At 37.3% G+C, this 16,550-nt stretch overlaps 1 protein-coding gene across 12 annotated transcripts in view; it reads left to right on the top strand.

Moving 5' to 3' along the window:
- Positions 1–16,550, top strand: part of LOC142344533 (ethanolamine-phosphate cytidylyltransferase-like) — a 66,457-nt gene that overhangs the window by 8,743 nt on the left and 41,164 nt on the right. For 4 of the 12 annotated variants that reach the window (XM_075396285.1, XM_075396287.1, XM_075396289.1 and 1 more), the window contains exons 2-4: positions 6,957–7,099; positions 7,659–7,842; positions 10,308–10,446. In XM_075396285.1, the coding sequence (XP_075252400.1) occupies positions 7,713–7,842; positions 10,308–10,446 (269 nt within the window). In that variant the 5' untranslated portion in view covers positions 6,957–7,099; positions 7,659–7,712. Of the gene's footprint in view, positions 1–2,769; positions 3,377–6,512; positions 6,530–6,872; positions 7,100–7,658; positions 7,843–10,307; positions 10,447–16,550 lie in introns of those variants that run through there. The other 8 variants (XM_075396280.1, XM_075396282.1, XM_075396281.1 and 5 more) reach the window with 5 other exon arrangements.

Genomic DNA, 16,550 nt, shown 5'->3' on the forward strand with positions numbered 1-16,550 from the left:
ACTCAGCTGGCATGTCCGTTAGGCCGTAAAATCCAGTTTTAAATCGATTTGTGCCAGTCATATCTCCACTAACTATGTTAAAGTTACAATGGCGGGCCGTATCACTGTGTAGCTTTAGTTGACTATAAGCGTATTGCAAATCAAGAGTTTTGAAATAAGCTGTCTCCTGCGGCGCCGTTGACAGTGTTTGCGAAATTGTTTGAATTAGCGAATCTATATTAGGCATTTGATACTTGTTTTTATGAATAGCTTTGTTTAGGATTTTTGAATCGAGTGCTATTTTGATTGACTTGTCCTTTTTTACCGTAATGACAATCGGAGATATGAAAAATTGATCTGAACAGTTGTTTAACTTTTCAATATGTGCTTCATTTAACAGTTTTTCTAATTCAATTTTCACTTTCGGTTGGAGGTGTATGGGTACTTTTCGTCCTTTTTGATGTATTACTCGTTAATTTTTGTGAAATTTTGAATTGACCGTGTGATTTTTTGATTTTCCAATTCGGGATATCAAATCAGGAAATTCGTTTGCCAGTGATTTCTTGATTGCACAAGGTGGATCTATATTATTAGCTTCTAATTGCGGACAAGGCTTCTGAGAAATTGTGATGCCTAACTGATCAAAAAGGTCTCGTCCTAATATTGGTCAAAATCCATCGGCTACAACTGTTATTTTTGCTTTCTGAATGCTCCAATCATTACTTTTTACCGGCGTTTTCAAAGTGCCAAGGGGTTGAACGATATCGTTAGAAAATGACTTCAATTCCAATGGTCTTTTCTCCGACCATTGTGATTGAGCACAATTGAACAATATTTCTCTTGCGAGCGACATATTAATAATGGTACAACCACTACCAGAGTCTAGAAGTAAATCACAGTTTGTGTTTCCGATTGTTAATGACAAATTTTTCAGTGTCAAATTTGGGTAACTCATATTTTCGACTGAGGCAACGTAATTATCATCCGAAGAATCATAGTCTGAGTTGATTTGCTCATTATAATTGATATAATTGACGTTCAGACTTTCCTGGCTAGAATTTTGATTAGATGTTTCTGCCGTATCTAGTGTTAATGCGATTAGTTTGTTGAGTGGTTCTTGTAGTATTATGTCTTCGACGACAAACTTTAGCGAAATGGTTTTGCAAACCAAAGTGGTTACATTTCTTACCCATTGCGGGGCAAACCTGACGATGTGTAGGTGTCCAGACTTGACCACAACCACGGCATTGTCCAACGGATGCACGATTTGTGACTGTTCTGCTTGATTGAGGTCCCCGTACTCCCGCGCCGCGAAATCGATTGAATTGTTGTACTGCGTTCACCGTACTGCCAGTTGCTCCGTTATTAGATGAAATTCTTTGCTGATTCTGATTACCCATTTCCATGTTGACTGCAATGCTGAGTGCCCTCTCTGGTACAACTGTGTCCCTTAGAAGCTCTCGCTGAATGTCATCATCCAGCATGTTAGTGATGAAAATGTCCCTGATGATGGCTTCTTCACGGTTTTCAAAGTCGCAATTTTCAGCCAGTTCTTTCAAGATGCTGTAGAATTGCTCTACAGTTTCGCCCTTCTTTTGCTTCCGAGAGAAGAACACAAATCGATCAAATGTGATGTTTCTTGGGCGGATAAAGGCAATCTCCATCATTTCCCAGAGTTTAAGGGTAGTCAAATCGTAAATATTGTCGTGCGGGAATTTTTGTGTTAGTAGTCGTCTTCCTTCAGTACCAATACTTAGTTACAATAGAGATACGCATTTCTGATCACACAAATTCCATGGACGCTCCCCGCATAGTATTCCCGCTTCTGTTATCTTTTGACATTTTAGTTCCCATTGCAAGTTCAGCTGGTTGTTTCTTATTCTGCGCTCTCTCTCTGCTTCCTCAGTTGTGTCGTCAATCGGCATCTCGTACTTCGGTTCCACTGGCAGACGAACTGTCGATGGTTTGGGTTGTAGCAATGTGTCTATTGTGATATTCTCGCGAGCGAGAATCGCTAGTTTTAGTTGAATTCTCCATTTCTCCCATCTGATTGGTGGGTCTGAGGTTGGTCGTTCCCAAAATGGCTCTATCGACAGCGGTGTTTTTCTCGATTCTCAAGCTGACTGCGCCATGTCGTACAGATTTGCAATCTGTAGATTTGAATTGTTTCGTAGTGCCAAATAGCTTTCTTTACTTCGGCCAATTTAAGGGTGAATTGGCGGAGCGATTTAATGCTTTATTTTGTTATTTGAAATTGACTATTTGAGTTACAATATTTAGGCTGAATTGGCGGAGCGAATTCGTGTTCAATTGTTTGTAGTGTATTTCGCTTAGCGAAAGATACCAAAATTTTGATGCGTCTGAATTTAGACTTTGGCGAATCGGAATCTAGATAAGAGAGAGAGTCAACTATTTTGAATTACGAAATTGAGAAGAATGAAATTAGGCAAAATTAACAAAACTGCTTAACAATTTGTTCACAAGGTAACATTACTAAATGCGGCAACTTACAATCACGAGACAAGGTGAACAGACAAAAGATCATGCACAGGATGTAAACAAATTAACAAGTATGAAATCATAAGATTTGATCTTCAAAATTAAACTAAATGGATGAACAAATTAAAATTAGATGAATTGAACTAAATTAAGTTAAACAGAAAATGAACCAAATTAGTTACACCAAATAATGAACTCAAACTAAAAATGTACTATTGTACCACAAATTGCTTTGAACAGTTGGCTGAACAGAATAAAATTGCAAGGGTGTAAGTATAAAGTGAGTGTTATATTGCCGCAGATTTACTAGGTGAGCAAAGGAAAAGAAAGAGACTGAGCTATGCTTCGAACTGCGATTGGTTGTAAATATTTTGCTTCTGTGTTTGCGCTGCTACACAAGGAATCATAGAGCTCAGATTAACTTCTTCAAAGATTTTTTCATTTAACAGCTGAGAGGAGAAGCACCAGATTAGCTTAAGGGCGATATAAGCGATTTATTGAAGCGGGGCGCAATTGTTGATCTTCATTACTGATAAAGCATAATCTGATACTTTTATTTGCTTTTTTTTATGTTTGAGGATCAACTTAGCTCGACTTTACTAAATTGCCGACTGGCTGAGCTGATGAAAACAAAGTGCGCTGTATTTGAACCGAATTTACAAAACGAGTGGTTGGCCACATAATGCAGTGTGTCTGATGTGCAGAAAATCATCTGTTTGGATAATGATTGAAAAAAAATAAAAGAATTGTGAATATGTGGAGATATGAACCCCAGTCAGTAAGATTCAGTTACTTCATTTTCTCACTGTTAAACACACTAATGCTTCGCGTCAATTGAACATTCTAAAAATTTGCTTATCAAATTGCTCAGGAAGAATGTCTTGAACCAAAACAACAAGTAAGTAGAGAGATTTGATTGGGTTGCAAACCGAAGGTTAAATGTAAGTACATCGTTTTTTTTCTTTATCGTTTTCGCCATAGTGCTGTCGGTTGGTTTTTTGCTCCTCCCCGTTCGCTGGCCAATATTTTGATAGTTTGAATAGACCCAATATCAAAATCATTTTGAGTTGAACCTCCCAGCCCAATTTTTCTTTTTTGGGAGATTAAGATTATTGATATTGAAAATAAGGATAATATAGGGATCGATTCGCATATTGTACCACTTTTCAATGCTTTGAGCTGTTATTTACACCATTGACAACGGTCCTCCTAATCTTTTTTCTTTTAGGAGAGTTGGTCAAGGATGCGTTTGAATGTAATGAGAAGGCCGTCTTTTTTGTATATTGACACTTCTACAGACTTTTTGTCGCGTTTACGAGCCCCATTTAGATACCCGTTGTCATATTAGGCTTGCTTTTCTATTACCAATTGAAAGTTTGCTTCTTTTTGAGATTTTTTGACCGTAAACTTTCGTGATGTTCGTAGGCAAACTTCTTGAGCTCAATTCTGCACGGCAGATGTTTTGTAGATCAAGGCTTAGGATTGATCTTTCCAACATGTATAAGTTACAGGAACAGAGGGTGAAACCAGGATTTGTTTTCTAGAAGTTGGTTTTCTTCGTTATTGTTTAGATAACCAAGTTTTTAGTGTAGTCACAGTCTACAATTTGCTCTCTTCACTATATTTCTACAATGATTCTTTCACTTAAGAAGGGTGGGTGAGAATAATACCCAAACACTTTAATGATTGTTTTTCTCTTATCGGCACTAATTTCTTCGAAATTGGGCAACGATTCATTCTTTCTAGGTTTTTTGAAGGTCATTTACTGTTTTTTGTTGGGGTTAAATTTGATTTTTAAATAATCACACCATTCAGGGAGGTTTTTGCGGAGGTGATTGAACGTATTTGAAGGTTAGTTTGATTGATCTTGCGTTTTCTCGAAATTTTTTCTCAAACGCAAATTGCGAATATTTTTCTTGTTCTGTTAAACAATTGATAGGTGCAATGGCCACTGATACAAATTTTAGAGCCATTTTTGTGCACTCAACTCAAAATTTGTTTTGTCGTTGTCGGAAATGCACGAACATTTAAGTTTGTGACGAGGAGAACTCATTTCCCCACTTGCAAAAACATTTTCCATTGTTTCTGTGAATTATTTATCTAAAAGCGTTGGTTTTCTTGGGGGTTATCGAAATTATCCAAACATTCCGAAACATGGGCAGTTAAACCCCAAACCTTAATAAATTCGTCCATTTCCATCTCTTTTTTCCAACTGTTTCTATTCGCTTCATTACCATGTTGTTCTATTGGGAACAAATGACCGTCAGAACCCGCTTTAGTTGCAATGAAGTAATTGCAATGGTGTGCTGTGTCCCGTCAGTTCATGAACTCGTTCACTAAAAAAATGCATCCTTTTCTGTGTTGAAAAATAAATCAAATCATTTTTTTTGTTGTTTTGACCACGATACTTCCATTGCAAAATTTTTGTTTATCCAGTTTGACTGAAGTATTGTTTGATTGTTAAAGTGTTTTTATGTATTCAATTAGCAGGCACGTCGTTGGCGCTTTTAACTCTTCGGGCACATTTTAGCCGTCAATTTTTTCATTGTAGCTTAGAACTTCAGTTATTAGAACAAAATTTTTAGTTTTTTAAAGTTGAGTGCAGACTGTTTGTTTGATGCTTGCATTTAATTGCAACTGCTGGAAAATTGCACTAATTGAATTCCTAGGCATCAGCTAGAGGTTGCTGATAGGCCCGACAGCTGCGATTTAATGTGGCGTAAGAAAACAAACAAATTGAGAATTTTGCGTTTTCTGTACGGATGTTGTACTCTTTAAAACTATGGTCTTGCGAACCTCAGAGACATTAACTGCATTGCCGCATTCTCTTGCTGATTGACTAAAATTTTTGCATTTGAAAATTTGCATTACATGGGGTGTTTCTAGGCTTGGTTAACAGCGGTATAACCACCCACCTATTTCAATGCAGTCTTTTTGAGCAGCACGTTCTTGACTACGGGAAACCGTAGCGGATCGTATTAACTCTCTTGCTTAACAAACTTCTCCACTTGTTAATCTTGCGACCTCGTTAACTTTCTTTTCGTTGTTGTTCAAAAGTTTATCTTCCATCTCATTCCACTAATGTTGTGGTGAGCGTTTACAAATACAACTTAGGATTGAGGTTTATGTTTTGGGAGTGTGTATCTAGCATTTGCAAGGGCCTTGGGAAAGGTTTGATTTAATTTAAGAGTCAGCGTAAGGCATTCTCTAGAATCCAGCTCTTCTGGCTGAATTAAATGTGCTGTTTTATTTCTTATTTCTCTGTTATACTGGATCCCTATTGCAGTAAAATTCTATCTAAGTTTTGTTGCAAACTGTATATGTGATGTTCTGGGATTGATTGAAATAATTATTGCTCTTACGTTATCGATTGGAATTTGTTTCCACAATCTTCTTCTCTTATTTCCTATGGCAAAAAAGTTGCCTTCATCTTGAGTTCTTTCATCCGCTGTCATTTTGGCCACGGATAAAAGTCTGTCAGTTTGGCTCAATTTAAATTTTAAAAAGCCTCTGACTCTTCAAAATTAAGCTATAATGACTAAATGTCGCTCAAAAGAGTAACTTAATGACCAGAGTCAAAGGAAACTAAAAAGTTGTTTTAGGAGGTTTGAGGTGCAAAAATGAATAAAAGGTAAAATGTAATCAAAGAGACAGAAATTTTTAAGTTAAAAACTTGTTTTGCAAAAATCTTATAGAAAAAAGGGCTTTGACGTTCATTCTCTAGCTGAGATTATTACGTTTCCCGTTCTCGAAACTCTGCTGTGCTACTTGTCACCACTTTAAGACATTTTTTTTTAAATTTACAATTTACAATTTTCAATTAGGCTATTTTACAATTATATTTCTATGATAGGTCCATTTCGGATCTATTAATAAATAACAAAGCATCACTCACGTGTACAGCCACGTATATCAGTCGACTTGCACCTCCTGCAAAAAGTTTCATTTTGCTCTTTGTGAATGCTCGAAAATTTGAAGAATTTGAAGCGTGCATATATAGACAATAATAACCAAATTTGGTATTTCGGGTTATTGCTTACATTATATTCAAGTATGTTGTCATACATGCAATATTTCCAAAACTTCGCTGTTGTGGTATTTTGAAAAAGCGCATTTTCGTATATGTATATGTAAATAGTATTGAAAGCCATTCATAGGCTATATATAACATATATAAACAGATGGTGTAAAATTATGTTGGGGGGGGGGGGGGGTAACGGAGAGGATCTACAATCTCATAATTTCACTTTTTAATCTGATAATACAATGGAGTCTTAATACAAATAAATTTTATCTCATATACGAGACTGTTGTTAAGTTGTTCTTTAACACACTTTAATATAATTGTTCTTTGTAGTCTAATTCAACCAAATTCTCAAATTAAATCTATTTAGGAATTTCTGTATGAATCTTCTGATTAACAAAGTAGCTTATGTATGAATTCGCAGGGCATTCTTTGAAGTTCTGCTCAAATACAGGATTATTTCACTTGTTAGTACCGTTAGCCTCTTGGAACCTTAGTGCGAACATTTACCCAACGATTTATCATTCGTTCATTTGAAGGCAAAATTTACAATATTTTACGGGATTTCCAACAACATTTAGATCCAAACTATCAAAGGTGAACGACTTTTCAAGCAGACGTGTATTAACGTAGAATACATTGCAGTTTTGTCAAAGAAACGGTGATCGCCGAACTGACCGACAATTGTTTAGCCGACAATGAAAAAGGGAGAACTTAAGCCGAAAACCCGACCGCGTACAAGTGTGTTTGACGAACTAGCGATAATTTTAATTATCAGGTTTGTCGGCCAATCAGAATTAGGCGTTGCCTAAACTTTTTCTTTTATACTTTGTTGGCTGAACCCCTGACGGTCAAAATTCCTAATAGAAAAAGAATGTGTTCTATTAGCCTACATTCAACACAACCTAACTATTTTGTAATCTAGTAATCCAGGGCGGGTGATCATGACTTACGGGCCATTGTCATAGTGGCCCGTAAGTCATTTGTACCCCGATTTATTTTTTTGCCTTGATTGATATCTTGCAAGATTCTTGCAAGAATCTTGAAAGTTTTGAATCATCTTGCAAGATTCTTGCAAGATTTGAATCCGCTCATCACTAGGGATGCCTTAGTGGCGCCAAGTTCTACATCTTTATACGTCTGCTTGTTTTCTTAGCGCCGTGAATGACCTACAAATTTTTGATCATTGAATCGTAATACTACTTGAGTTATGGACGCTGTTATTGATCAGGAATGGACTTCAAAAGTATCCAGAAATGAACGTCTCTTGCTCGATGGATGCTTCGATCTTTTCCATTATGGACACGCGAATGCACTCCGACAGGCAAAGGAGTTCGGAGGTAGGTCTACCGGGTGGAGGACACGGAACAGGCATATTTTTATCCACCCCTCCCCCCCCCCACCCCACCTTGGTACCTAGTAGAGAATCGCCCCCTAGCTGTGCTATACTTTACGACAATATTACTCGGGCTACAGTTTAGAAAGCCGAATATCAGTTTAAGAGCAATCGCGGACCCCCTTTTCAGCGGTCCCCAATTCCACTTAAAGGGTATTCGGCTATTTGGTGGGTTATTTTCCCCTCCTAATCCCAAGAAAATGCTCTGGAACTAACAATATGGGGGACTTTTCGAATTTCAATCACTCTTTATCGAAATTGCATCAAATTTTTGATATATTACGATTTTCATTTGCCAGAAAATATTTTACGCAATATTTGGAACAATGACGGTTTTTAACAGCCGCTCAGCCATAGCAAAGCCATTTTTGGTCTCATTGTTGACTTTTGCAAAAGGATTCGGATTGTATTTTGGCTCTATCTTTTCTTATATTTTTTTTGGATTATTTTTGTCCCAGTCACAGACAGGTCGGTTTTCATTTACATGTTCAATCAATTTCCATTTATGATCAACTGAGGCCCGACAAATGAATATTGTGTTTTCTGGAAAAAAGCGTTTTTTTGTCTCCAAAAAAGTTTTCCTAAATTTTTCTTGAATTCTTGAATTTTACCAAGTTTGCTGACCTTTTTCTTTATACGGTTTGATTCTAAGTAATCAGAGGTCTTTTTCGCTATCTAAGGATCCCCCATTAGTGAAGCTATTAAAGGCTTTCAGTTGATAATTAATGTTTTTTGATAATATAACCCAAAAAATAACCATTCAAATTTCATCAATTTTGCTGATATATTAGCTAGTTTTGTGGTCTTTTTGTGAAATTTTGCAATTCAAAAACTATTTGGATTTTAATGGTTTGATGGTTTTAAAAATAATCTTGCCTGTTTCCTTTTTCATATTAATTACAGATTTACATGCACATAAATACCAATCGATTTAGTATTTTTTAGTTGAATGATTATTGCTACGACCTATGGTTATAAAAGTTTTGTTTTTCACAGAAAAAATTGTTTTTTTTTTAAAAAAAAATTTCCAAGAGCTTCAACTTTTCTGTCACATTATAGCGTAGTCTCAACAATAAGAGAGGTTGCTTGATCTTGCAAATGAATTGAAAAATTGTTTTAATTGCTGTTTTTATCATTTACTAATGGTTTTTTGGCTTTTGGGATGTAAATTTTCGTATTTTTTTTTTGTTTTTGAACAATTTTATTTTTTTTGTTCCTTTTGCTGCCTTCTCAAATTCTCACATTGAAAACAGTTCAAATATCATATTAATGCTGTTGACAGAAAGCGTAATTGGTCGTATTTAATGTTTTTATTGAAGAGAATATGATTTGCAAGGCTTCGACACAGTTTTCTCACAAACATTGAATAAATTTTGTACTTTTGCCTGTTTTTGTTCTTTTGAAAGTTGTTTTAAATTACGGATAAAGACAAGTTTCATTGGTCTGCTATGGATGTCTTATTGAAGCACTTTGCTGATTTCGGTTGATAGCTAATATTTTTCATGACTTTGAAATTAATTGATTTCAAATAGTAAAAACGTATTTTAAATTTTCCCTTTTTGTTTTTTTATTGTCTACATTTTAATTGCCATCGATGAAAACAGCTCTATAGTTTGTCTGCGTAAATGGAATGCAATTCAATTTGTTTATTTTAGTTTTTTGGCTTTGTTATCAAGGTTTTCTTTCAAAAAGAAATAAATGGGGTTTGGTCGTAATCCATTGAGGTTGGATCGTAATTGAGGTTTGGTCGTAATTCATGCGTTTTGTTTTTACTTAATTTAGTTGTTTGTGTCTTTTAATGGCACTCTTCATTGGCCTTCTACGAGGCATTATTTTTTAATTGGCAACGCTTTGAAGGTTAGTGGAAGCTTTTCGAGCTACTTGATAATTTCTGACATGCATAGATGCGTGACTGCTAAACAAAATTGGGTGCTAAAAGAATACTCGTATTATAATAAGCAAGCAGAAATTAAGTGCGAAAAAGTAGTAAAAAAATAATGAGGAAAACGATTCGTTTTAAATTGAAATATACACCATGATTTATGATGCAAAAGATTGGCGACACAGATAAAGGAAGCTAGCGTAAAAACGGGCGGGTTTCATGTGATGTAATGTGATGTGAGTCCCAAAAATAGACGTGATCACGGTTTTCAATTTAGACAGGAAATAAACCCCCCAATTGACTTTTAACGAGCTACACATTTACCGCGTTTGACCATGCCTCGCGGGCCATGGGACCTGATATGAAACTATCACAACCCAACCGAACAAATTATCATGACCATATTTAGATTTAAAACGGGGGTTTATTTCCATGGGGGTTCATTTCCTTGGTTTTTTTTTCCTATATAAAGTTAGGTGGGGTTTTTCCGTGGAGGTTTATCTCATAGACTTGTGATTATGAATAAGGTGATTTGGTGGCTGCGACACATTCGGACGATGAGATCAGAAGGTGCAAAGGGGAACCACTCTACTCTTGGTCTGAGAGAATCCAAATTGTCCGGGCTATCAAATGGGTCGATGACGTCATAGAGGACGCTCCATACAGGTTTGAGAAATAATTATTTAGAAACAGGTGTTTTATGTACCCAGCTGATAGTGATAATTTTTGTGCTAACTATATTGAGGTTCAAGAAATTTACATCAGATATTGTTTTTTGATTTGTGCTCACGACATGTTCAGATTGTTTTAAATTCGACAGAGGAACAACTTCGAATTTTAAATCAAGTTACATGTATTCAAAATTGTTCTAAAAATTTGCCAAATTGTCAGCCATTTTGTTGTTTTTTGTCAATTATGAGCAATAATTTATCATGAAAAATATAAGTTATGATCGACATATTCGATGTCCTGTTCGTTCAAGTATTGTGAATTCCTTAAATTGTTTTGAGATTTAGAACTTATTGTTCTCGCGTGTCTCTTTTTAAAAGTTTTAAATTTTATGGACATCTCTTGAATATCGTCTATAAAATTTACACACACACACACACACACACACACACAAACACACACACACACACACACACACACACACACACACTTACACACATATATATATATATATATATATATATATATATATATATATATATCTGTGCTCCATATAAAATGCATTCCATGTATAGGCGCCGCTTGAAATTTTTGTGGTTTTAAGTAATAGTTTTTTGGCTTTGATATTAAAAGTTTTCACAAACATTTTGGATATTTTTCCATTTTTGAGGTTCTTTTTCTTGCCTGATCAGTTAATTTATAGTTAAAATAACAGATGTTGGTGTTTAAAAAGCAAATACACTTGATAATGTGTATTTGCTTGGTAAATATGTAATGGTTTTAACGACTTCGAAACCGTCTTCTAGCAGAAATTAATAGAATTTTTTAAAATTTTTTGCTTATATATCTGTTTGTCGTTTTTTGTAAATATGCGAAAGCTTCTGGACAAAAGCAGATGTTAGCGGCTTCCTAGAGATAAACCAAGGAACCTTATTCACTGACTTCAGGTGATAGCTAAATTTCATCACGATTTTAAAATCAAAAATTTTAATAAAATATAGACGCATTTATTATCTTTACAGTTTGGCGTTCCTTTTTCTCTAATTGTTACATTTCTCACAAATTAAAAGTCACATATCACCTTATTGGTGTCCAGGAAAAAAATAACTGAAAATAACTATTGTTTTTAATGTATCGCTTATGGTTCAAACGATTTCGACATCGATTTTTCGCAAAAATTCAATTTAATTTTTGATTGTTTTTTGTATTCGGCGTTCTGTTTGTTGACGTATGACATATTCTGAAAAATAATAGATCTCCTCGGTTTTTTGGAGAAATACGTGAACTTGGTTTTTTTGATTTTTTTATTTTAGTTGATTTCTGACTTGATCTTAATCTCTTTTACGAAATAGATTTTTTTTTAACTTTCTCCTTTTTATATTTTTGTCTAGTTGTTAATTTGTGCCATTATACAGAGATCGCATATTACGTTATCGGTGTCCAACGGAGACGCAATTAAATATATCGTATTTCTTCATTGAATAGATTATGGTTTTAACGGCGTCGACAACACAAATTTTCATTGAGTTTTTGTTTTTGATCTCGTTTTTGTAGCTGTACGACATATTGTGGTTAGCGACAGTTCTCTATGTCTTCTGATGGAGGTATGAATGAACTTATAAATAAACTTATTTAAAGTTTCGCTTCTTATCTATTGGTTTTCTTTATTTGATTTCAATTGTTTTGGAAAAAAATAAACGTATTTTTAACTTGGTCGTTCTTTTTTGTCTACTTGTTATCGGATCGCAGAAATGACGGGTCTCATTTTTTCTAGTGAAGTACAAACCAATTTTTTTAGAAATTTATTTGACGCTATTTTGACTTTGTTATTAAGTATTTGTGTTTTTTAAATTATTTTTTTGTGTTTTCAAAAAGTTGCAATTTTGACTTTGTTTTCAATTATTTGTTTGTTTTTCAAAAAAATGAGTTTTTAATGTAAATAACATTTCTTGTTGTTTTTTGGTTCTACCTCTTCCACATTGGTAGACAATTAAGCCAAAAATGTGGATGAGCGGGGTCGAAACATTTTGTGCGAACGCACATTACCGAGCCTCCTTATTGTCATACAGAAAGGGCATTGCCATTCACAACCATACGGCGGAATGACGAAACGGTATTGTAAATGTTGGGTTTTGGGTTTTCGCAAGCGGAATAAAAATCGTCTTTTAACTAAGTAAAAAAAATTAAATTCTCAAAATGAGAGAATAACAAGAATGATATTTTACAGTAGAATTTAGAGATTTACAGGAGAGATCTGATTATTAGATCAAGATGGTGATTTGATTTTAGAGATGAAAAAGGACTCAAAAATCAGCTGTATATATACCCATTATCAGTGCGAGAAAGTTAAGATACAAAACTAATCTTAGCACCATGATTTATAGTGGGGGTCGCAAGGGTTACCCAATATGGTTTGCTTCTGCAAATCAGTCGCAAAGGGAACCATAAATGGAATGCATTTGCACTTTTCTAAGAATTCATTCCCACTTCCGGAGATATCATAATCATTTAATATAATGCTGGGAAGATTTTACATCAATTAATCTCACTCCAATATTAGTTATCTAGATTCACCAATTTGAACCGAATATTGATTCTAAGCACCATTTCTTGACGATTCATTTATATAAATTCTCTGATTAAAATCAATTTGCTTTTGTCTTTCTAATCTGGTAAGTTAAACTTTCTTTCTAATTCTCACTAAGTTTAAGACTATAGTTTGATCGTTATTGTAACACCCCCCCTCAGACTTGAGCTGATTGCGTAGAGTCTGTTCCCATCAAAACTGCTCTGAATATTTCCACTTTCGGAACGGGTAAGGACTTTGTGAAGATGTCCGCTGCGATTTTGTCTGTAGGAACATAATGAATTGAAATAGTCCCATTCTCCATCTTGTCCCGAATGAAGTGAAACTTTGTCTCGATGTGCATGACTGGGTTTTGGCAAAGTCTGATACAACTTTGGTTGTCCTTTTCAATTGCTATTGGACGTTTCTGTTGGGAGCCAAATTCCTCTAGAAGTTGCTTCAGGTAGAGTACTTCCTGAACTGCTGCTGCCATGCCCTGATATTCTGCTTCTGATGAAGAAAGAGCAACTGTGGCCTGCTTCTTGACAGCCCAGCTGAGTGCTGCGCCACGTCCGTTGAGCTTGAAGTAATAGCACGTTGCTGATTTTCTGTCATTCACATCTCCAGACCAGTCTGTATCACTTTCCCCACTAAATCATAACTAGCCTCTTTTGTGTAAGTAAGTTTTAAACCTTTTGAACCTTGAAGATAGCGCAGAAGTCGTTTTCCGCATAGCCAGTGTTGATTGGTAGGTGCGTTCATGTGCCTGGACAGAATGTTGACTGTGAACATGATGTCTGGCCTCGTCTGTTTGGCCAGATAAAGAAGTGATCCCACCAATTTTCTGTAGATCCTCTGGTTCACTTCTTCGTCTCCGTTCTGTGCTGTCTGAAGTTTCAAATTCAAATCAGCTGGAGTTCTTGAGGGTTTGCATTGATCCATTTGAAACTGCTCAAGCATTGTTTCTATGTAGAGTTCTTGGTCGACTGTGACTTTGCCCTCTTCTTGTCTGATTCTAAGGCCCAGAAACCAGTGTAGTCTCCCTCTGTCTTCTATGTGAAATGTTGCCTCTAGTGCCTTCTTGACATCGGAGATCACTGTCATACTTCTTGATGCTACTATGTTGTCGTCAACCAAGACCAAGACGAAGGTGTGATCCTCTGCCTCTGATCTTGCGAACAAGCAGTGATCGTTCCTGCTTCTGGTGAACCCTTGTCTCAGTAGGAAGTTTGCCAGTTCTTTGTACCAGTTGTTGGCAGCCTGTTTCAAACCATAAATTGATCTATTTAGTCGACATACTAACTTCTCCCTATCTGATCCGCGTTTTACAAACTCCTGTGGCTGTTCCATATACACTTCTTCCTTGATTGCTGAGTGCAGGAACGAGTCTTGATATCAAACTGGTGCATCACATGGCCCTGCTTCGCTGATAGCTGAAGTAGAATCCTGAATGTCTCTGGCTTACAGGTAGGCGCAAAAGTTTCAAAGGAGTCCAGTCCTTCCACTTATTTGAAGCTTTTCGCCACATAGCGTGCTTTGTATTTGTCGACTTGACCACTGGGTCCCTATTTCACTTTGTAGACCCATTTGCCCGGTATGACGTCCCTGTCTGTGGGTGATCTCACTAGGTCCCAAGTCTTGTTGTCTTGGAGTGCCTTGACCTCGTCATTCATTGCCCGGTACCACTCGTCCCATTCGTCAGCTTGCTGGCTTCGTAGACTGTTTTGGGTTTCACATAGTTACCCTCAGTCACAACAAGATGGGTCCTGACTTCTCCAAAAAATTGGGGAACATTCCTTGCTCGTGTCCCTCGTCTGGGCTCTGCCCTGTTCGCTTGCTCCAGTGCCTCTTCAAAGAAGCCAACTGTCTGTGGGAAGTCCTCGGTTTCACTGTCTTCCAGTGACTCAGAAGCTCTGAGACTCCCTCTTGTTGCAGTAGATTCTTCATCCAGTGCTGCTTCCCCAACATCTGAGGCATCTCGTCTCAGTGTCGTTTCTTGAGTGTTCACGCTCTCTTCGTCATGCCATTCTTCCTTTATTGCAGCAAATGTGCCCTGCTCCTCTTCGTTGCCATCGTCTTGATGGCCATCATCTCGGTGCCAGATCCCCAGTTGATGTGACTCTCATCTAGTAGGTCGGGCGTCTCTGTGTTGTCAGGGATTGGTCCCACTTCGGACTCCTTGATGATCACATCTCTAAATGCCACAGCCCTGCGTGTGTTGGGTACGTACAAAAGGTATCCGTTGTCTCCTTCTGTGTAACCCACAATCTTTCCTTCCAGTGCCTTGGGTTCAAGTTTGCTGACATCTCTGTCCTGCTTCCTCATGAAGACTGTGCAACCAAAAATAGATAAGTTACTAATTGGAAGCTTAGGTTTTATACCTTTCATCAGCTCTGCTGAGCATTTTGCTTCTCCTTGTCTTACCACCAAGTTTCTGATCCTTGCTGCGTGAAGAATTGCTGCTCTCCACATCATCTTGTGAACTCCTGAGTCAATTAGCAAACATCTTGCCATCTCCAGCAGTGTCCTGTTGCACCTCTCAGCTAACCCAATCTGTTTTGGAGTCTCTGGTATGGTCCTCTCCTGTAGTATGCCTGCATCTAAGCAGTGTGTCTTGAACTGCTCTGACAGAAACTCCTTCGAATTGTCCTGCCTCAGCTTCTTGGGCGTCCCCACACTGAGAACAAGTTTCTTCAGGCTGGCCAGTGGTTCACTCTTTGCCTTAAGCAAGTCCACAAACACAAACTTCGTGTACTGGTCTGCAAACACAATGCAGAACCGGAACCCTGACAGTGACTCTACTCTGAAAGGTCCCATCACGTCTGTGAACCCTCTCTCCAGCTTTTCTTCTGCTTGGGTCGCTGCCACTCTTGGTACTGGAGTCTTTGTTATCTTGGCCAATGGACACATGTTGCATACATAATCGAGTTCCCCCACTGTCTCTGGTGCACTCCTGACCACATCCGCTTGATTCAAATGACCCAATCGTCTGTTCCACTTCCTTGCACTGTCAAGTTTCACGCTAATGGAACTCATCTTGAATTCTAGAACGCTGCAGGGTAAGTAAAACAAATTATTATTAGTTTTACCCGAGTTCCTTTCTGTTTTTTCATGCAGCTGTTTCCTTTCTCGAAAGTGAAGCTATGTCCCTACTCTGTGCATCTTGGGACGGATAGGAGGTTTGAAGAATAGTCCGGCACACACAACACATTTTTGAGTTTGCATTGGAATTCCCCTTTGTTTGAGGGTATGCTGATCCTCACACAGCCTCTGCCCACCACTCTGGAAGCCTCTCCATTGGGATATCTGACCACTGATTGAATGGCAACAAAGTCCAGGAACGCGTCGATATTCGTCACTATGTGATCTGTACAACCACTGTCCACTAGCGTGCCTGCTGTCTTCCACTGGGTAAGAGCTGCCCAGTATTCTTCGTCTGGTGAAGCCAATGTTGGACCCATTGCCACTGACTCTTGTTTGCCTCCATCTCTTTGTCTCTTGCATGCCCTGTTTAGGTGACCCTTCTCACCACACT

Source organism: Convolutriloba macropyga, chromosome 8, assembly GCF_964194025.1.
Source record: "Convolutriloba macropyga chromosome 8, txConMacr16.3, whole genome shotgun sequence".
NCBI lineage: Eukaryota > Metazoa > Xenacoelomorpha > Acoela > Convolutidae > Convolutriloba > Convolutriloba macropyga.